The sequence below is a fragment of the Monodon monoceros genome, unplaced genomic scaffold (genome assembly GCF_005190385.1).
Source record: "Monodon monoceros isolate NGI ecotype Baffin Bay Population unplaced genomic scaffold, NGI_Narwhal_1 Super_Scaffold_16, whole genome shotgun sequence".
Classification (NCBI taxonomy): Eukaryota; Metazoa; Chordata; class Mammalia; order Artiodactyla; family Monodontidae; genus Monodon; species Monodon monoceros.
The window spans coordinates 37576757-37598201 of NW_021703772.1; the positions used below are offsets into that span (position 1 = coordinate 37576757).

Below are 21445 nucleotides of genomic sequence, written 5' to 3' on the forward strand. Positions count from 1 at the left end.
ATTTTTGGTTACTGGAAACTTCTTCCAAGTTTATCTTTTATGGAAATAGCCGGACCTGATATGAAGCGCATGGACTTCAGCATCAGACAGACCAGGGTTTAAATCCTGTGTCCTCTACTTAGAGCTGTGTGACCTGGGGAAGTTAGTTGAGCTCACTGAGTCTCAGTTTCCTAAAAGGGGGATAAAAACACTCCTACTAACTGTTGTGAGAATTTAATAAGATATAGTACATACAAAGTAACTCCCACGTGCCTTGCCCACTGTCAGAGTTCATTTTCTGGGGTTGATCTTTTCTCCTGCCACTTGCTAGATGCACTTACAGTACTTTTTTTTTTTTTTTCAGCAGGTTTTCCATTTTTTTTTAATTAATTTATTTATTTTTGGCTATGTTGGGTCTTCGTTGCTGCATGCAGGCTTTCTCTAGTTGCAGAGAGCGGGGGCTACTCTTTGTTGCAGTGCTCAGACTTCTTATTGCAGCGGCTTCTCTTGTTGTGGAGCACGGGCTCTAGGCGCACGGGCTTCAGTAGCTGCAGCACGCGGGCTCAGTAGTTGTGGCACATGGGCTTAGTTGCTCCAAGGCATGTGGGATCTTCCCAGACCAGGGTTCGAACCTGTGTCCCCTGTATTGGCAGGCGGATTCTTAACCACTGAGCCACCAGGGAAGTTCCTACAGTACTTTTAGTATGAATCATCTCTTTGAAGGTCAGTTTATGCTTCATATATTCCCTCCCGCCCCATCTCTTTCTCTTCACTCCAAATAGACTAAGTTAGAGCCGTTCAAAACAAAGAGAGAAAAAAAAAAACAAAAAACAAAGAGAGAGGGGTGGTGATTTCCTGGCGGTCCAGTGCTTAAGACTCCGCACTTTCACTGCCGTGGGCCCAGGTTCAATCCCTGGTAAGGGAATTAGGATCTCACAAGCTTCAAGGCACGGCAGAAAAAAAAACATCCATTCCAAATTTTGGATTGTGACTAACTGCTGAAGGAAAGACAAAAAAATCCTCCTTTCACAGTGTCTTTCAGGCATCCCTGCCTTGGGCCTTGCCTGATGATGAAAATAAAATTAGCCACAGCAGTTGCCAGCCAGAGGCTCTGTAGGCCTTTTGTTCTTAAAGCCTCAGAAGCTATTTAGAGAGCCCGGGGGAAAGTCTTTCCCTCTCAGCAGCTCTGGAATGTCTCATTAGACGTTTTGCAGGCCTTGCCAAGCCCTAACAAGCCACGAGCCACGGTCTGTAAGGTCTGGCAATTGGGTGTGTCACTGGGGACTTTCCTGGGATTATACAGGGAAGCTGTGGAGGGGAAATTGTGACCAATGCCTGTGTCACTGTGAGAAGCAAGTCAGAGGAAGCAGGGCTGAATTGGTCACTTTGTTCTGGGATATCTGATGCCTGACATCTAAAGCACATAGGGGACAATGCATATTTTGTTTTGTCTTGCTTCCATCCTCTTCCAAAATATTGTCAGAAGTCAGCCCACCATGAGGAATAGAAGTAAAAAACCAAACGTTGCTCAGAAATTTAAATATATTACTCCACAAATCTCATTCTATAAATCTCACTTTATAAAATTCTCTGGAGACAGAGGGGGAAAAAAACTTTTAAAAGTTTTCTCCTTCAGGAAAGTCATGGCGGAAAAGTTGTAAGGTTTGTGAAATTCCTCTTCAGTGCCCTTTCCCACCCACTTTCAAAGCCTTTTCTGCTTTGAAAAGTCCCATAGGCAGAGGCACCCAGGGACCCTTTTGCTGTTCATATGGCCTGAGGGTTCTCACTGCAGTGGCCTCCTGTTCCTGACCTTCTCCAGCACTGCCCAGCCTTCATCAAACTGGTCTGCAGCTGAATTCTCTGCACACTTACAAAAAGCTCCAAATGAACCCAAGGGAGGCTACAAGAGGCTTACCCAATTGAGCCAACAGAGACAAAACACTTTATTCTACCAGAACATATAGAGATCCAGGGGGGCAGCTGACAGGGATGAGATAAGCAACTTTGCCAGGTGATACAAAACACACACACACACATACACACACAACACTTGAGGTTCTCACACTTCAGTGGCCTACCAATGCCCCCATCACCCTCAGAGCACAGCCTCTTCCCACCTTTAGTATACCCACATCTGAAGGCTACATTTTCATTTTTTGTGAATTCTTTTCAGACTTCAATTGATATTCATTTCAATCTCTTCACTCCTATAAAAATGCTTGTGTGGAGTTGGCAGGGGAGATGTATCAGAATGAGCAGTTAGAACTGGAACATGTATGTGTTCATTTCACATATATGTATATGCCAGGTCCTAGGCCAGGCATGAGGGGTTTACACTGATGAGCAAAATGGACATCTTCCCTCCTCTCAAAAAGCTAGCCACGGGACTTCCCTGGCAGCCCAGTGGTTAAGACTCCACGCTTCCTCTGCAGAGAGTATGGGTTTGGTCCCTGGTTGGGGAACTAAGATCCTGCAGGCAGCGCAGGGCGAGGCCAAAAAAAAAAAAAGTCACATGGCATCAGGCTGTAATGGGCATCAAAACATATATACCTAATTTCAAAATTGAGAATAGTGTGTGATGTTACCCAGCAGGATATTGTAATGAGAGTAACTGGGAAGAACCAGCTTAGATGGGTGGTCACGAGGTCCCTTCTGACAGGGTAACAATCACACTGAGACTGGAAGCCTGGAGAGGGCTGGTGTTCAGGAACCAGAGGAAACGCCCCCAAATGTACAAAAACCTAGGATGCGAGAGAGGAACTGGGAAAGGGTCTGTGTCGCTGGTGCAGGGTGTACAAGAGAGAGTGGCTCCCGAGAAAGTAGGAGAGGTGAGCAGTAACCACGCCACCTAGATCTTAACAATATAAATGATGCAACAGGCACTAACACATATTTGTACTTACTCTATGCCAGCATTGTTCTAAGCACTTCACAGTTATTCACTCATTTAATCCCCACAGCAACCCTATGGGGTAGGTATGATTGTTCCCCTTCTACAGATGAAGAAACTGAGGCACAGAGATTTTAAATAATGGGCTCATGTTCAAGCAGCTAGAAGGGGTAGGAGGTAGGTGGAGTGTGTGCTCTTAACCAACTTGCCATACTGTCAGGATTTTTATTCCAAGTCATTTGTTGAAGATTTAAGGAGGGAGTTATGACCTGACCTACATTTAAAAAATAACTTACTTGGCCTCACTTTTGGAAACGGATCATGGAGGGCAAGCATGGAAGTGGGGAGGCTGCTAAGAGGCTGTTGCAGTGATCCAGAGAGATGATGGTGGATGGGCAGCAGTAAACAGGCTGAGATGCATTCTGGAGACAGAATGCTCATAAAAGAGATACAGAATGAGAGTTCCCATATGTGCCTGCCCTCCACTTCTCAGACGTGGTCCCAGGCCCACCCTCTGGGCAGTTTAATGCCAAAAATGACACTTGGCCCCAAATACTAAAATGGGATGTTACATTTCCTCACATTTACAGAAATGTCAATGTCACATCTAGCTGAAATGAATGTGTAAGATCACATTTCCAGACAAGTAAACCATTCCCTGGAAATTCTTTAAACTTGTGCTTTGCAAACCAGGGTCAAAGTACCCTAGGGATATGCAGCTATGTGCCAGGGAGTACACAACTTCACAGGATAAACCTCTTCCTAGAGTGTCAATATTCCTTTAAGATTGGGGGTAGGAGAAAGCAGAAGAGAAAATATTGCTTTTTCACGTCATATGAACATATTTGAATAGAACGCAAAATTTGCATGGGTTTTTAAGATATAACATTAGACTTTAAAGAAAGCTTATGCTTTGCCCCAAGTCACTTCAAACTGTACCTGGAGACCATCCTTCAGTGATACAAGGGTACTTCCCTTTGCTATTGATGGTATTTGGCCAAAAAAAAAAAAAAATTTTTTGAGAAGCAGTGGGTCAGACCAATGCTTTGTAACTTTTTCATATTATGCATACATAGCAAATGGTAAAATTGCAGGGCACATGGGTATAAGGGGAAAGGCTGCTCTGGGCAGGAGGGGGTGCCCTGTGCCTTAGCACACCTGTACACCTTCTAAGTACACCAATGGGCCAAGGCACACAAGGTGGGACGCTCTGAGATAAGTGATGTTAAGAGATGACTCAGCTCACGGGACTTCCCTGGTGGCGCAGTGGTTAAGAATCCGCCTGCCAGTGCAGGGGACACCGGTTCGAGCCCTGGTCCGAGAAGATCCCACATGCCGCGGAGCAACTAAGCCCGTGCACCACAACTACTAAGCCTGCACTCTAGAGCCCGTGAGCCACAACTACTGAGCCCAAGTGCCACAACTAGTGAAGCCCGCATGCCTAGAGCCCGTTCTCCGCAACAAGAGAAGCCACCACAATGAGAAGCCCCCACTCGCCGCAACTAGAGAAAGCCAGCGCAGTAACAGAGATCCAACGCAGCCAAATATAAATAAATAAATCTTCAAAAAAAAAAGAGATGACTCAGTTCTGGACAGTTATTAAGTAATTGTTCAGAATTATCACCTCACCCCAATACCTGGAAGATTTAACACATCAAACACCCAAATGGTCACCCCCCCCCAGCCCCCATGAGGCCTTGCCTGCCACCCTCCTTAGCTGCCACTTCTGTTAGGGAGAATTTCTCAAGAGAGAAATACTCTCTCCTGTGGAAGTATCATTCTTCTGTGGCTCTAAGGACTGGCATGGTCCCTAAGAAAGCTAGCCAGGGAACCTGGGGAGCTCTAAAGTGAGAAGGCAGGTCTTTTGTTTTTAACTGAAGTATAAGATACATGTAGTAATGTGCATTGATCTTATGTGTACCGCAGGATAGAACACAAATGTTCAAGATAAGAACATTTCCTTATATGTCAATTATATCTCAAAAAAACTGAAAAAAATGAGAAAAAAAAAAAAAAGATACAGAACATTTCCAAAATCCCAGAAGGCCTCCTCATGGCCCTTCCCAATCAATACCCTCCCACACAGAGATAAGCATTATTCTGAATTCCAGCACCATAGATTAATTTTGCCTGTTTTTGAACTTCATGTAAGTTGAAATATACAGTATGTATTCTTTCTCATCTCACTTCTTTTGCTCAACACAATATCTCTGAAATTCATCCATGTTGTTGCATACCGGTGAGTCTTTCTTTTTTATTCTTGGTAGTATTGCAGTGTATGAGTCTACTATACTTTTATTCTTTTAAACCAAAAGAAGTTTAGAAGTACTAGGGACTCTCAATACCAAGAACAAGAAAAACACAAAGCCACAAAACCCATAGTTCTCCAATTATATATTCCTAAAGTGAATAAGAAGCAGATTACAATTAACTACATAATTTTCACAGTATATAATTATTTTTAAAGTTCATACCCCCATTCTAAAAAAGGACTTGAGGCAAATATACATTTTTTTAAATAAATTTATTTATTTATTTTTGGCCACGTTGGGTCATCATTGCTGCCCACAGGCTTTCTTTTAGTTGCAGAAGAGTGGGGGCTACTCTTCCTTGCGATGCGTGGGCTTCTCATTGCAGTGGCTTCTCTGTTGCGGAGCACGGGCTCTAGGCTTGTGGGCTTCAGTAGTTGCAGCACACGGGCTCAGTAGTTGCGGCACGTGGACCCTAAAGTGCACGGGTTTCGGTAGTTGTGGCAGGCAGGCTCAGTAGTTGTGGCTCTCGGGCTAAGTTGCTCTCCGCAGCATGTGGGATCTTCCTGGACCAGGGATCAAACCTGCACTGGCAGGCAGATTCTTAACCACTGCACCACCAATGAAGCCCCAAATATACAATTTTAAAGATGGTCTTGTGATGCTCTAAACTTACAATCTAAAACAGATTTAGTTCCACTGGTCACTTTGGTATGACAGTAGACAAGTACATTAAAGGAAGTGGAACATATACTGTAATTAGAAAAAACAATTCCAACAAGTCAATTAAACTTTACTGGATTGTTGGGGACCGCTCTGAATAATGTAAATTCTTCATGATATTCTGCCCTAACTGTAACTGATGTAAAAATACTAATGAGTGATTTTCTCTTAAAGCCTATAGCCCATTAATAAAAATGAAAACTAAAAATTACATTTAAATTACTTTTGTCTTTTTTATCTTTAAGCTTAATAGATCTTTTGAAAACTTTGTAGGTTATTATTTAGATAACTGTCAACAAGGGAAACTTTGATGTGACCTTATGCTGTATGAAACCAGAATGCTTAACCAGCACATGACCATGGGAAATTGTCTCCTATTGCAAAATAGGAGACAAAAGAACTTCCATAAAATCAGTTTAGTTTTGGCCAGCTGGTTTTTGTCAGCTATTCAAAAAAATGTCAGAGAGGCCCTCCCTTAAAACTTCCTTCCCAGCAGGAATTCTTTTGACAATGACTTCTGTTTAGGATCTTCCTGTTACCATTCTTTTTTTTTTTTTTTTAAGCATCATTGAAGCAAAGAATTGTTCTGTGTTTATATTTTTTTAAGTAATCTTACGTCACCTTGGTTTTAATATCACACCTGTAATTCCAAGGATTAAGATTTTTGATGTTGTTTCTCTTAATAGTATAATTAATACACATACAGCATATAGAACAGAAACCAAAATTTGATTTCAAGGTGAAGGTCATTTCCAGATGCCTTTTAAGCTTAGGAAATCCACTTGCTTCTCACTGTATGATATTATTTTATCTTGTTTTTGTTATTGTAGTCTTCATGTTTACAGTTTAATTTTAATTCAGTTAAGTATAAAACTATCTTGACCTTTGAGGGACTTCCTTGGTGGTCCAGTGGTTAAGAATCTGCCTTCCAATGCAGGGCGACGCAGGTTTGATGCCTGGTCGGAGAGCTAAGATCCCACATGCCACGGGGCAACTAAGCCCACCTGCCACAACTACTGAGCACTCAGGCCACAACTAGACAGCCCGCATCTAAGACCCGACGCAGCTAAAAATAAAATAAGTAAATAAATATTTAAAAAAACAAACTGTCTTGATCTTTGAAAAAAAAATTACCTTCAAGGGAGATGTCATAGATTCACCTAAAACAAGTGGGGGGTTTTCTAAGATTTTTTTTTTTTGATATGGACAATTTTCAAAGTCTTTATTGAATTTGTTACGATATTGCTTCTGGTTTTTTTCATGGTTCGGTTTTTTGGCTGCAAGTCATATGGGATCCCAGCTCCCGGACCAGGGATTGAACCCGCACCCCCTGCCTGCATTGGAAGGTGAAGTCCCAGCCATTGGGCCACCAGGGAAGTCCCCTAAAACAAGTGTTTATTAAGTGATATGTTTTTCCTTCAGCTTCCTACAAGGGTTATTTAAGGTTTTAGATGATCCCAAGAGACTCTGAGCATTTACAACTACTCTTAATTGTATGTTTTTCCTCACAGGGGACCATTTGCCGAAATCTTTGGAAGGATTCTTTATCTATGAAGAAGAAGGCTCTGGAGTTCCAGGATTCAGCAGGAAAGAAAATGATGCCATTGTAGTAGAACAATGGACAGTTATTGAGGTAAACTGAAGTTTTCTGACAATTTGGCTTTAATATTGCATTTAGTTTTACATGTTAAAGGTTTTCATTGCCTAACACATACAGTATTCTTCAAACACATTTTTATTCAATGTTCAGAATTTCATCAGAATGCATCACCAACTTTCAAATTTGTTTAAAGGTGGTTTGTTTTACTCAATGTTCAGCTTTGTTAAAAGATAGCAAAATAATTATCTATACATAAATAACAGTAGATTCCCAAAGATTTAGCATTCTAGTCCTAAACAAATTCCCCTGGCACTGAGATTCTCTTTACACAATGCCATGACAACTAGCTGAAACTGAAAAAAAAAAAAAAATCAGTCAATTTTATACCCAAGCAACCAATGTGACTGACTTTTTTAACCATGTGAATTGACTTTCAAAGGCAAAAATATCCAAAGGTGTTCTTTCTCTCACCAGGCCAAATATGTACACACAGCATTGTCCTTCCTAATCAGAGATGACATTGCTGCTGTTGTTGTGCACTCTGAATTCAGATGTCACCGAATGGACTGCCGTTGAGGTGTACAGACTGAATTCAGGTATATTGTGCTGTGTGCACGAGGCCCTCACTGACAGCCTCTCTCAAGGACAATTTTGCCCTTTCTGGCCTTGCAAAGGTTAGAGAGACATAGGTCATTTTCAAAGAAATTGGAAATCCGGGGTTCCCTGGTGGTGCAGTGGTTAAGAATCCGCCTGCCAATGCAGAGGATGCTGGTTCAAACCCTTGTCCGGGAAGATCCCATATGCCACGGAGCAACTAAGCCTGTGCACCACAACTACTGAGCCTGAGCTCTAGAGCCCGCAAGCCACAATTACCGAAGCCTGCGTGCCTAGAGCCCATGCTCCGCAACAAGAGAAGCCACCACAATGAGAAGACCGCGCACCGCAACAAAGAGTAGCCCCCGCTCACCACAACCAGAGAAAGCCCGCGCGCAGCAACGAAGACCCAACAGAGCCAAAAATAAAATTAATTAATTAAAAAAAAAAAAAAGAAAAAGAAACTGGAAATCCCATTGAGGGGGAAAAAAGGATTTGGGGTAAGAGATAAAGCTCCAAGTAAGAATCAATTCCAAGTGAGTAAAAAGCAGTGAAGATTCTCTGCTCCTCTCACCTTTCACTCCCCAATGCTCACTCTCTATTCCTGTCCTCACTCCCAGCCCCTACACCAGTGTTTCTGAAAGTGTATGGACTCTACTTGGATCCAAATCACCCAGGGAGCTTTTTAAAATACAGATTCCCAGAGCCCCCCATATATTAAAGTTTGATGCCCAAGCAAGACCGAGGGAAGGTAGGCCCCAACCTTAGAGAACCACATGGAAACCTCTCTCCGCTCTGATCCCCAGTGTTTCTAACTTGGTTGAATGGTTGGAAGGCAGAGGGAGCAGAAAAGAAGCCCAGGAAGACTGCAGCTGGTGAAATTGCACTTAATGGAGCGTGAACTCCCCTTATCCTAACACTTCTCACCCTCATTGTCATCACTTGTGTAGCTGGTTATCTTTGTCATTAGACTATGAACTCTGTGCTTATTCACACAGGGCTGTGAAATCAAAACGGATTATGGCCCTCTCCTGCACACTCTGGCTGAGTTTGGATGGCTCCTGACAAGCGTGTTGCCTACACCTATACTGAGACATGACAGGTAATGCCAAAAGTATCCTGACACACTCTCGTCTCCTTGTAAAATAGAGTTCATCTGTTAGATAATTCAACCTAACAATGCTCATTTAATGCCTACAAAAAGCATTTCACTGAACTTCTAATCTGATTTCATGTGCCTTGGAGATCAGCAAATCTAACGCCCTCGAGTTATATACATCCCTCAGTATTCATGAGGGATTTGTTCCAGGACCCCCATGGATACCAAAATCCGGGATGCTCAAGTCCCTTATATAAAGTGGCATAGTATTTGCATATAACCTGCACACATCCTCCCGTATACTTTCAATCATCTCTAGATTACTTGTAATACCTACACAATGTAAATGCTATGTACATAGTTGCTGGAAAATTCAAGTTTTGCTTTTTGGAACTTTCTGGAACTGTTTTCTCAAATATTTTCCATCAGCAGTTGGCTGAATCTGAACTGCAGATACAGAGGGCTGACTGTGTATGTACAAGCTATTAATTGCATCTCCTTCCCAAGGACATATGAGTTCATGAGGACAGAGCCAGAGCAGGGGCAAGGTAGACCAACTTCCAACTCAGTGCTGCTTCCAGCACTCAGAAGGCTGCCTCTCCCCTCAAAGACTGTACTACTATACCTTCTTTTTTCCAACTTGAGATTCCGATTCTTCCCTAGCATGAAGATTGGGCCGATATGAATCTGCAAACAGAAAATGCAGCCCCCTCTGTAGGACCCTTTGTCCTGCTCTTCTGCCCTGCCTGTGTGAAACTGTCTTCAGGCCAGCACGCAGCTGGGGTTAGGGATGCAGCAAGGCCCAGAGCATGGCATGGAGGGGCGTCAGTGCTTCCGCTTCCATTCCTCCCCTCCAGTGTGGGGGGTTAGCTTTCCCCTGAAGCATGGACTTGTCAGCTATTTCCACCAAAATAAATACCTACATTAGAACCAAAATGCCAACACTTCACAAATACCGGCTTTTTCTTTTCTCCTTTTCCTGAGAAAGGAAAAGACTGAGTTGTTATTTTTTGTCTGTTTGTCTGGAAAGAGAGAGAGACCAATTAAGCCCTCTGTATAAAGTGCTTTGCTATGCGTTGGGCTCAGAAATGTTCCCTCTGCCCTCTGCAACATCCCTCTGCAACATCCCTGCAACGTTCCCTCTGCAACATCCAGAAAATGACTGACTGCCAAGGCTGCCCTGCCTGGCTGGTACTACCTGCAGAGGACAGTATAGTAGAGGACAGTATAGTAGAGGACAATAAAGGGCCTTCCCTTTAAGCAGAGTCGACCACGGTTTAACACTGATTGTCACGTATAGCTAAGGGAAGCAGCTCCCCTTTCCTCAGTCTCATCCACCCTTTAGTTTAGCAACTTTACCCCTGGCCAGTAACCCTACCTCCCCACAGACTTTAAAAACATTTGATGGACATGGCTCTATAATAAAGCCACACCTTCTTCAGGTGGAGAGAGGGATAAGAATGGATACAGAGTAAAGACACTCAAGCTTTAAAAGGAGGGGTTAGAAGTAAGCAAAGCAATTAATCTGCTTTTCTTCTCAGAGATTTATTGGTAACTGTTCTCAAACTGTGAGTGACAACTCTCTGAATTATTACCCAACTTTTAAAAATCTGTGACATACATGTCAGATCACAGTACAGCAGTAATTTTCAAGATCTGGTCTTCAGACCAAGCTATATGAATGCTCTGGAGTACCTAGGAACACACCCATGCCAGAGGTTCATCCCAATGGGACAGTCAGAAGCTTTGAGGGTAGGGTCCATGAATCTCCATGTTCACAAGCTTCAGAAGCTCATCAACATTTGAGGATCTTTGCAGGAGAGAGAGAAAGAAATCCCACTTTGCTGCCACCCCTCATCTTCCATCTGCCAAGCCACTGGTCTATCCCACTCCCTACCCTCCCTCAGAATAACTTGTGTATTTGGCCTCCTCACCTCTTTTCGGTGGTTCTCCTAGGTGTACATTTAGGGTTTCATTGGCCCATTATAGTTAACTGTTCCTAAAAGTGCTCTGAGTTCTGAACATTTCATGTTCCTTTTTCCCCAATGAAAAATATATTTTTCATTCCTCCCTCCTATTCACTCAGGACTTCTGTTCCCATGAGTCTAAATATTTCCTAAAGTGACGTGAATGACTCACTAGGCACTAGATTAGACGGCAAGACTAACAGGCTGGATGCTGAGCCATAGAACATGGGCTGGCACTCCTTGAGCATCTCCTGCTTGGTTTGGGAATGAGAACAAGACTGAGACCAAAGGTGGGAAGGAAGAGGTCTCAAGTATACTGTGATGGGGAAGGGTGGTGGAGCCTGGAGCCATGCTTGGCTTCACCACCTTGTCCTGCGTGTCAAACTGCATAAGGTCACAGGCTGGACCAAGTGATTAGGAGGCTCACTGGAGTGAGGAGTGGCTGTATGTTATCCTTGGAGCAGAGGCAGCACCACTGCCTCACCACCATTCCCAACTTCTTCAGTACCCCTGGTATCCACCAAGACACCGTGGAGGCAGAGTGGACCTTTCAGGCCCTCCTTGTGAAGGCTCATCTTATGTGCAATTAAAATAGCAAAGGGGCAGGAATTCCCTGGCCGTCCAGTGGTTAGGACTCAGCGCTTTCACTGTGGTGGCCCAGGTTCAATCCCTGGTCAGGGAACTAGGGTCCCAAAAGCCGTGCGGGGCACAGCCCAAAAAGAAAAAAAAAATTAGCAAAGGGGCTACCAGGACCCTCCAAGGCCCTGCAGCTAGCAGCCTCGTCACCCAGCCCCACCCACCAGTGTCTGGCAAAGCCTCCACACAAGGCAAGGCCTTTTTATTCTTGTCCAAATATGCTGACCCTGTGACAGTCACATGCTGGTCTTAGCTGCTCCAGTACACACAGGATAGTAATCACCTTCAGCCAGGTCATCTTTTTTTTTTTTTAACATGGAAAGTAAACATTTCTCAACATTTAATACCACTATATATAATAACTATAAAATAACCAATGATAAAAGGCTGATACATATTTTTCCAGACTCTTCTCTAATCTAGAAGGTTGTGAATTCTTAAGAGCCAGCATCCAGAAGAACTGACCCTGATACTGCGAACTATGGAACATTTTTCTGGTAAACTGCAAGAGTCCTGCCAGGGGACCCCTCAGGGATGCAGGGCTATAGGGCAGGTACCACAATACTTTCCACCACAACTTTTTCATGCAGATGATATCAGGTAAAAAGGAACACCGAGGGCAACTTCTAGTAAACCCTTTTTTGCACCATAGTCCTGTCCTGCGGAATTTGGGGTTTGAGACATGGTTTTCTTCTCTTTTTCCTCTTCACCCATTTTGTCCCCTTGCTGCAGCTCCACGTCTTTATTTGTCTTATTTTTCCCTTTAATACACTCTTCAGATGGACTGATTCCTTCCTCAAAGATGGCTTATCATTTCTGTGAGTTCATGGACCACAACCAGCATTCTTTCATGAGCCAGGTCATCTTTAAATGGAAATAAAAATATTACGTGTGGGCTTCCCTGGTGGCGCAGTGGTTGAGAGTCCACCTGCCGACGCAGGGGACACGGGTTCGTGCCCCGGTCTGGGAAGATCCCACATGCCGCAGAGCGGCTGGGCCCGTGAGCCATGGCCGCTGAGCCTGCGCCTCTGGAGCCTGTGCTCCGCAACGGGAGAGGCCACAACAGTGAGAGGCCCACGTACCACAAAAAAAAAAAAAAAAAAAAATTACGTGCAGTTCATCTTGGTCCAGGTGGGGGATATTGTCTGAAAGTTTTTAGTTTCTGAAACCAGAAGAATGGTCCAGGCTTTGAGCTAAGCAGATCTCATTTGAATTACACCTTCACCATTTACCAGCCATACGATTTTAGGAACCTCTTTGAGTCTCAATTTCCTCATCTGGATACAATATCAACTTCACTGGATTATCTTGATGATTAAGCAAGATAATGCAGGGCCTGTGCATACTAGGCTAATAAATTAGAGCTATTAGACAGGATTTAATCCTTTCGAAGAACCAGAATCCCTAAGAAGTTGAAGCCAATTGTAAAAGCATGATGGCTTGGCCTGTCCTAAATCAGGATATTTCAGAAAATGTCAATACTGTAGTTCACTGTATACAAAATCATCACTGAGTATTACAAGCCAATAAAAGGGACAGAAATAAATAATGACGCTATAAAGATACATGCTTACACGTTATGCTCATACCCAGAGAAACTAATGTTATCATCTTTCTTTTTGGGCCCACATGTCTTAAAACATAACTTAGAACTACTGCCAGTGAAAACTTTCTTCCTTAAATATTTTTGACTCATATAAAACAATAATGTCTTAAGTCATTTCAATTTTTTCTACTCTTCTATCACCTAAGCCATAACTTGAATGGTCTCTACGTAATGTATTTTCCTCTCATTTCTTTCCTTACGCAAATATATCCTGTTAGATATAGAAAACAAACTTGTGGTTACCAAAGGGAAGAGGGAAAGAGGGAGGAACAAATTAGGCTTATGGGATTAACAGATACAAACTGCTACATTTAAAATAGATAAGCAACAGGGATATACTGTATAGCACAGGGAATTATACCTGTTACCCGAAAACTGGTAGGTGTCAAGCCAAAATATACAACCAAGCCAAGATCAGGAGAAGGAAGGATTTATTACTTGCAGCAAGTAAGGAGAACATGGGGAATCTTTCCCAAAGCAGTGTTCCCCCGAACAGCAAAACTAGGGGAGTTTCAAGCTAAGGGTACATGTGTGTTCATGAAGGGGCTGGAGCAGAGGAGAATTCTGCATAGAATTGGGGGGAAGGTTAACCAGAGTCTAAGCTTTAGTTGATTGACGTCACAAGAGTCAGAAAAGGTCCATGTCATCATTCCTTAGGTTCTGACCAGGCTGAGGTCATAGCCTGTAGTTACCATACTCCACCTGGGTGGGGCCTTAGTTCCTGCAGAACTCAAAGATCTCTATAAGATTGTTATGGACATCCCTTGAGGAGGACCTAGGACTGTTTTGTTGCTGAATTCTTGTTTCATGACTGCTTTTCATTTGTTCCTGCATTCCTTTTTTCCCTTAAGGTCATTATTTGCTGAGACCTGTTCAAGGGCAAGCATTGCGGCCAGGCTTAGATCACAAAATGGCCTCTCTTATGTCAAGAAAGTTGTGCCTGGTTCTCTTTTTCTGGGGACCCCCCCAACCACCCTATCTGCTCGCATACTCATTATTTTGTAATAACCTATAATGGAATATAATCCACAAAAACACTAAATCACTGTCTGTACACCTGAAACTAACACAGTATTATAAAGCAACTAGACTTCAATAAAAACAAACAAATACATCCTGTTATCAGATTGCAGAAAGTTGTTTTCCCAGAGTGTCCTTTAGGTTAAGGTTGTTGGCTCCATTACCTTAGGCAAGATCCTACCACTGAGGTTTAAAGCTGTGTTACCATGGAAACATCAAGATGTGGTAATCTGATACCACTACCTTATTCAAGGGTTATTGTTATCTGCCCTGAAAACTTGCCAGAATCCCTTTTTAATCCTTATCACTATATAATTAACTATACAAATAGGCCCAATCCTTTTCAAAAAAATCAAGGTGAAAATTTACATTAAATTCTTCAGGGCAAATCTGGTAGAGGATCAAATTAGCTGAACAAGCAGCTAATATTGCTGACCTTAAAATAATCTCCAGAAGAAAATGGAAGGAGAAGACAAAGTTCCCTCTGTTTGGCCACCTCAGATCAGCTCCCCTCTCCCCAGTAATAACCTGGGGTGGGCAGGGAAGGGGGAATGTGCATTTTAACAAGAATACAAGGTGATTCTGATGCACGTGCAGAAATATGGAATTATAACCTAACATTGAAAGAGAAAGCATTTTAGAACACAAGATAGAAGAAAAGTATACACCCTCATTTATATCTCAGAAGACAGAATTTAAAGGCGGGGGCTTTTGGTACAATAAATCAAGTTATACTGTACAGAGAATATCAAATAGTCTAGTCATAGGGCTTCCCTGATGGCGCAGTGGTTGAGAATCTGCCTGCCAATGCAGGGGACACGGGTTCGAGCCCTGGTCTGGGAGGATCCCACATGCCGCAGAGCAACTGGGCCCGTGAGGCACAACTACTGAGCCAGCGCGTCTGGAGCCTGTGCTCCGCAACAAGAGAGGCCGTGATAGTGAGAGGCCCGCGCACCGCGATGAAGAGTGGCCCCCACTCGCCGCAACTAGAGAAAGCCCTCGCACAGAAACGAAGACCCAACACAGCCAAAAAAAAAAAAATTCTAGTCATAAAGGACAAGATGTGAACAACAAAAAGAGAAAATCCTCTGCTCACTGTGGTGTCAGGCGCCCCGCCCCCTCTTCCATTTTCTGCAGCCCCTGAGGGAAAAGGCTCCACAGCTCTGTGGTCACCACAGCTCAGAAGCACTAGAAGTCTTTGCAGTTATTTGAGACACTTAAGTGCACAAATAAGTTCCTCTAAGTCCCAAGTGGCAGCCAAGGCAGGAATTGCTTATTTATATACAGTAGAGGGAGAGTCGAGGGTTTCACGTTTGGTCCATTTTCATGACAGTCTCTTCCCTTTCTAATTTAACTTCTGTGGACACAGTATTATGTAATTCCATTGTGAGTTAAGCTTGTAGCATTCTTGCAGTGAGCAGCATTTTTATAAGGCCCACGTTTTTTAAGAAATAGTCAATTTGTCTATTACATATACTTCTAGTTACCACACTTCTTTGTCTGAACTTAAATTTCTAACATTTTGTCAGGAGGAGGGGTTGGGAGGAGCTAAATTGTGGAACTGCCTTTTTTTGTCTTTAACACGTGCACTGATAACTGAGAAACAAATGAAGGTCATAAGGCAAAGGAACTTTGTGACTAAGGACTAGCTTACAAAGGTGCAAGCTAAAATTTAATTTTATAATTCTACTTTTAAAAAGTAAAGTTTATTTCATATTTTAAAAATAAATTTATTTTTAATTTTTGGCTGCATTGGGTCTTCGTTGCTACTTGTGGGCTTTCTCTAGTTGCAGCGAGCGGGGGCTACTCTTCGTTGCGGTGCGCGGGCTTCTCACTATCACGGCCTCTCTTGTTGTGGAGCACGGGCTCTAGGCGCATCAGCTTCAGTAGTTGTGGCTCATGGGCTCTAGAGCACAGGCTCAGTAGTTGGTGGCACACTGGCTTAGTTGCTCCGCAGCATGTGGGATCTTCCCAGACCAGGACTCGAACCCGTGTCCCCTGCAGTGGCAGGCGGACTCCTAACCACTGCACCACCAGGGAAGCCCTACTTCATATTTTAAAAGCAGGATTTTACTCATTTATTTCTGAGTTGTGTTACTGAGCCAAGGGCTCATGTGCCCATGGTGCAGAAAGCCAAACTAACAGCGGATGTTTGCAGCAAAGGAAGAGTTTATTTGCAGGGTGCTAAGCAAGGAGAACATGCTCCAAAGACCCGAACTCCCCGATGGCTTTCAGGCAAGGGTTTTGTTTTGTTTTGTTTTTGCGGTACGCGGGCCTCTCACTGTTGTGGCCTCTCCCGTTGCAGAGCACAGGCCCCGGACGCGCAGGCTCAGCGGCCATGGCTCACGGGCCCAGCCGCTCCGCGGCATGTGGGATCTTCCCGGACCCGGGCACGAACCCGTGTCCTCTGCATTAGCAGGCGGACTCTCAACCACTGCACCACCAGAGAAGCCCACAGGCAAGGGTTTTAAAGACAGCGTTAGGAGAGAGGATTGTAGGGTGCATGATCAGCTCGTGGACCTTCTGATTGGTTGGTGGTGAGGTAACAGGGCGGTGTTTTGGGAATCTCAACCTTCTGGTTCCAACCAGTCTGGGGTCTCCCTGCTTGTGGTCAGCATGTGGCCACCATCCTCCACCTGGGTGGGGGGGTCTTAATTTCTACAGAACAACTTAAAGATATGCATGAGATATCCCTTCTGGAGGAACTAAGAGTCCTGTGCCTCTTGTCCTGATCTTTAACTGCTTGTGTCTGATCTTTAGAACTCAGGAAAGACCTAGAAAACTAAAGCCTTTTGTTCTACAAACAAGAAAAAGGGGACACAGAGGGGCTTTTGTACCTGAGAAGGCCCCACAGGGTCCTGCTTGGTTTCAACCCCCTTTTCTTTTTTTTTTTTTTACAGGTTTTATTTATTTATTTGTTTGTTTGTTTTTTGGCTGCGTTGGGTCTTCATTGCTGGGCTCGGACTTTCTCTAGTTGGGGCAAGCGGGGGCTACTCTTTGTTGTGGTGCGCGGCCTTCTCATTGCGGTGGCTTCTCTTGTTGCAGAGCACGGGCTCTAGGTGCGTGGGCTTCAGTAGTTGCGGCACATGGGCTTCAGTAGTTGTGGCATGTGGGCTTCAGCAGTTGTGGCTCGTGGGCTCTAGAGCACAGGCTCAGTAGTTGTGGCGCACAGGCTTAGTTGCTCTGTGGCATGTGGGATCTTCCCGGACCAGGGCTCGAAGCTGCGTCCCCTGCATTGGCAGGAGGATTCTTAACCACTGCGCCACCAGGGAAGCCCCCCTGCCCCTTTCCTTGATATGCCTCAATCCTGAGGGGAACAGGGTTGGGACAAGAAAACAAATGAAGTTTTGGGGAGAGAAATTAATCATAAACTCAGTAAGGGAACTCAGTTTTAAACCATGGCAATTAATTAACGTATAAGATGATGCAAAACTAATCAGAAAATACAAATTAACCTAACAATTTTGTTTTCTCTAGTCTAATGGATTTTGAAGCCATAAATGGAATCTGTTTATAAGATTTTTATTTCACAAGTGACTAAGCACTTGCAAATAAGCCACTCATTTGAAACCAACTCAGTTTGTATTCAAACCGATTCACATTCTTGCATTTTATTTTAAACAAAGTTCTTTCAGTTCAACTCAAATATTTATTGAGTGCCTGGTATGTATAAGGCAATATTTTACCCGCTCAAGGGGCAGACCCTGGCTTCCAGGAACTCATAATCTACTTGGAGAGACAATACAGTCACAAATAACGAATGTGGAACAGTGGTCTAGAGCATATATTCTTAATAGAGGTGACATTACCACAAGGGGGTGAAAACTGGTTATGGGGGAGGTGAAAAAATCTTAGATATTACAAAGGTTTGTGGCTCTCCAAAAGGTCACAGTACATAGACAGATACATGGCATATCTTTGTTATTAAAATTTTATGGGGCAAGGGGAAGGAATTCGGGAGAAAATGTATAAAAAGGCTCCTTGGGGAAGCAATAATGAAAAAAGTTGAGTGTAAGGCAGGTGAATATGGTAGAGGACATTAGTGAAAGAGGAGAGGAGGTCTGTGGAGGCTGAGAAGTCCGAGGTGCAGGCACCGTTAAGAAAGAATAGAGCTTCCAAAAGTAGTTTTAGAGAGAATATTTCTGGTGGCAGATAGGGCTAACCAGGAACAATAAATAGGCGTCATCTCACACAGTAGCACTGGTCTGTGGGTAGTGGCTGCCTAAACACCATAAAAACAAGGATTCTAAAACCAGGATCAGCAGAAAAGAATGTGATCAGTTAATGATGTCTGCTATGAGCACAGAAGATGTAAAGTGGAAGTATGAATACCACAAAGTATCTCCTCTTTCTGGCAACCATAAGCACATAGCAGAGTCAGCAAAGTGCAGGATATATTCAAGGAAAAGTAGGTACAGGTGAATGAATTCTTAAAGACCTCTCCTAATTTAAAACTCATAGGTCTAACAAAAAAGAAACAGACTCACACAGATACAGAGAACTAGTGGATACCAGTAGGGAGAGGGGAGGGCGAGGGGGAAGGGGAGGGGGAGGGGGAGGGGCAAGATAGAGGTAGGGGATTAAGAGGTACAACTACGACGTATAAAATAAATAAGTTGCAAGGATATATTGTACAGCACAAGGAATATAGCCAAGTTATTTTATAATAACTATAAATGGAGTATAGCCTTTAAAAATTGTGAATCACTATGTTGTACACCTGAAACTTATATAATATTGTACATCAACTATACCTCAATTTAAAAAAAATAGAATTCAAGACAGATTTTACCAAAACAATAAATGTAAAAGGGGAGGGAGAATTTTTATCATGTATAAATCCACAACCATTCTCCTACATATCAGCATTACATATACTCTTAAAACAATTTTGTTAACAAAACACACATATAGAAAGTGCATAAAACACAAATGTGCATAATTATAATTATACAAACCCTTGTGTAATTACCACCGGGCAAGACAGAGAATATTGCTGGCACCCTAGAAGTACCCCATGTGTTTCCCTATCACACCCACTCCCTTCACGCAGAGGCAATATTACCCCAACTTTTAAGATAATCACTTCCTTATTTTGCCTAATAGTCTTACCACTCACCTTTGAATCCCTAAACAGTACGATTTAGTTTTGCCTATTTTGAATTTTTTAAAATGGAATTATATATATTCTTCCACATGTTGCCTCTTTCACTTAACATTGTAAGATTACAAACAACTATGTATAAAACAAATAAGCAACAAGGATATATTGTGCAGCACAGGGAAATATAGCCACTATTTTGTAGTAACTTTAAATGGAGTACAACCTATAAAAATATTGAATTGCTATGTTGTACACCTGAAACTAACATAATATTGTCATATAATCAACTATACTTCAATAAATAAAATAATAAAATTTTAAAAATTAAATTAAAAAAAAAAGCATTGTAAGATTTACCCATGTTGTGTGTAGGTATGAGTTTCTCAAGGGTGTAGACCAGGAAGTGGAATTGGTGGCTCACAGGGCACTTCTTTAGCTTTATTAGATACAAATGCCAGACTCTTTCCAAGTTGAATATTGCAGCTTACTCTCCTACCAGCAGGATGTGAAAGTTCCCATTGCTCCAACAAAAAATTGGTCATACTTTTAAATTTTGTCATTCTGGTAACTGTATAGATAGTATGATCTCAGGGTGGTTTTAGTTTGTATTTACCAAATTGCTACTAAAATTGAGCGCATTTTCATATGTCTATTGACCACTGAGATTTTTCTTTTGTCAAGTACCTGTTTAAATCTTTTGCCCACATTTAAAATTGTACTTATAGGAGTTTTTAAATAGATGTTGGATGAAACTTATTTGCTACGTGTGTTGCAATGATTTCTCTGATTCTGTGGCTTGTCTTTTTACTCTTTATGATGTCTTTCGATTAGCAGAAGTTTTAAATTTTAAAATATGCAAATATATCAATGTTTACCCTTTTTGGTGTATTGTTTAAGAAATCTCTCCCTTCACTGAAGCAATGGGGGGAGGCAAGGAGTGAACTGTTTTTAAATTTGGGTATAATATGGAACATTTTAATTTTTTTTAATTAACATAAAATTCTGTAAGCTAGAGTTGTTATAGGCTGATGTGCCTGAGTAATACGTTTTGTGAGGAGAAGGAAGAGCTAAATCTTAAAAGATTCATACTGAGTGTCAATGAGCTTCGCAGAGGTAAAAAGACCTAGGGAGCCTTTTGTCTTCTCTATTCTTGTGTCCCCTTTCCCTTGACTATTTTCTCTGGAAGATATTCTTAATTCTGAGATATTTTCCTCCCACTTAACCCACCCCACATTTCATTAAACGAATGGAGGAACTGGAGGAAAATCCCATTTGCTGTGCTCCTTCCAGTGACAGGCACGGTAGAGGCTCTTCATACACACTGACTTGTTTAACCATCACAAAGGCCCTGATAGGAAATGTAAGAGAATTTTGAAACTTTGCCAAAGTCACCAGCCATGAGGTGGTATCGTCGGCTATTGTAGTGTCAACTGGAAAAAAAAAACCCAACATGACATGAGAGCTGTGAGTTTCAGTTTTATTTGGGGACTTACTAAGGACACTAGCCCAGGATACAGTCTCTCAAAGAGCTCTGAGGAACTGTTCCCAAGAGGTGAGGCGGGCAGGTCAGTATATATTTGTGGTTTTGGAGAAGGGTCACGTGCAATCAGGCACACATCAGGTGGAAGGTTAGTCATGAGGAGCAGGTATCTCAGTTAATGACGTTAGATCTTTTCTAAGTATGGGAAGATGTGAGAATCCAGGTTCATAAAAAAATTTCTCCTGAAATATTTCTAGCTATGTAAGGGCTTGTTTTTCCAGAGAACCGAGTGCCTTCACCGGAATTCCTTTCACGGTGAATTGTAGGTTAGTGGCTGCAGTGGCTAATGACTTGATTCTTGTAGAACTGGGTGGTGGGCAACATTCTTTGTTTTACAGTAGAGTTGAGACTTGAACCCAGGGCTCATCTGGTTCCAAAGCCACTGCCCTTTCAAGTGTCCTCCCAGCCTCCCAAATAAACCAGCCTGTTCTATACACC

The 21445-nt window shown here is 42.7% G+C and overlaps 1 protein-coding gene across 2 annotated transcripts in view; it reads left to right on the plus strand.

Annotated features, from left to right (window-relative positions):
- The window catches only part of RFTN2 (raftlin family member 2), a 60909-nt gene that overhangs the window by 23781 nt on the left and 15683 nt on the right, over positions 1–21445 (plus strand). For both annotated transcript variants that reach the window (XM_029225903.1, XM_029225902.1), the window contains exons 7-8: positions 7353–7474; positions 9034–9137. In XM_029225903.1, the coding sequence (XP_029081736.1) occupies positions 7353–7474; positions 9034–9137 (226 nt within the window). The remainder of the gene's footprint in view (positions 1–7352; positions 7475–9033; positions 9138–21445) is intronic.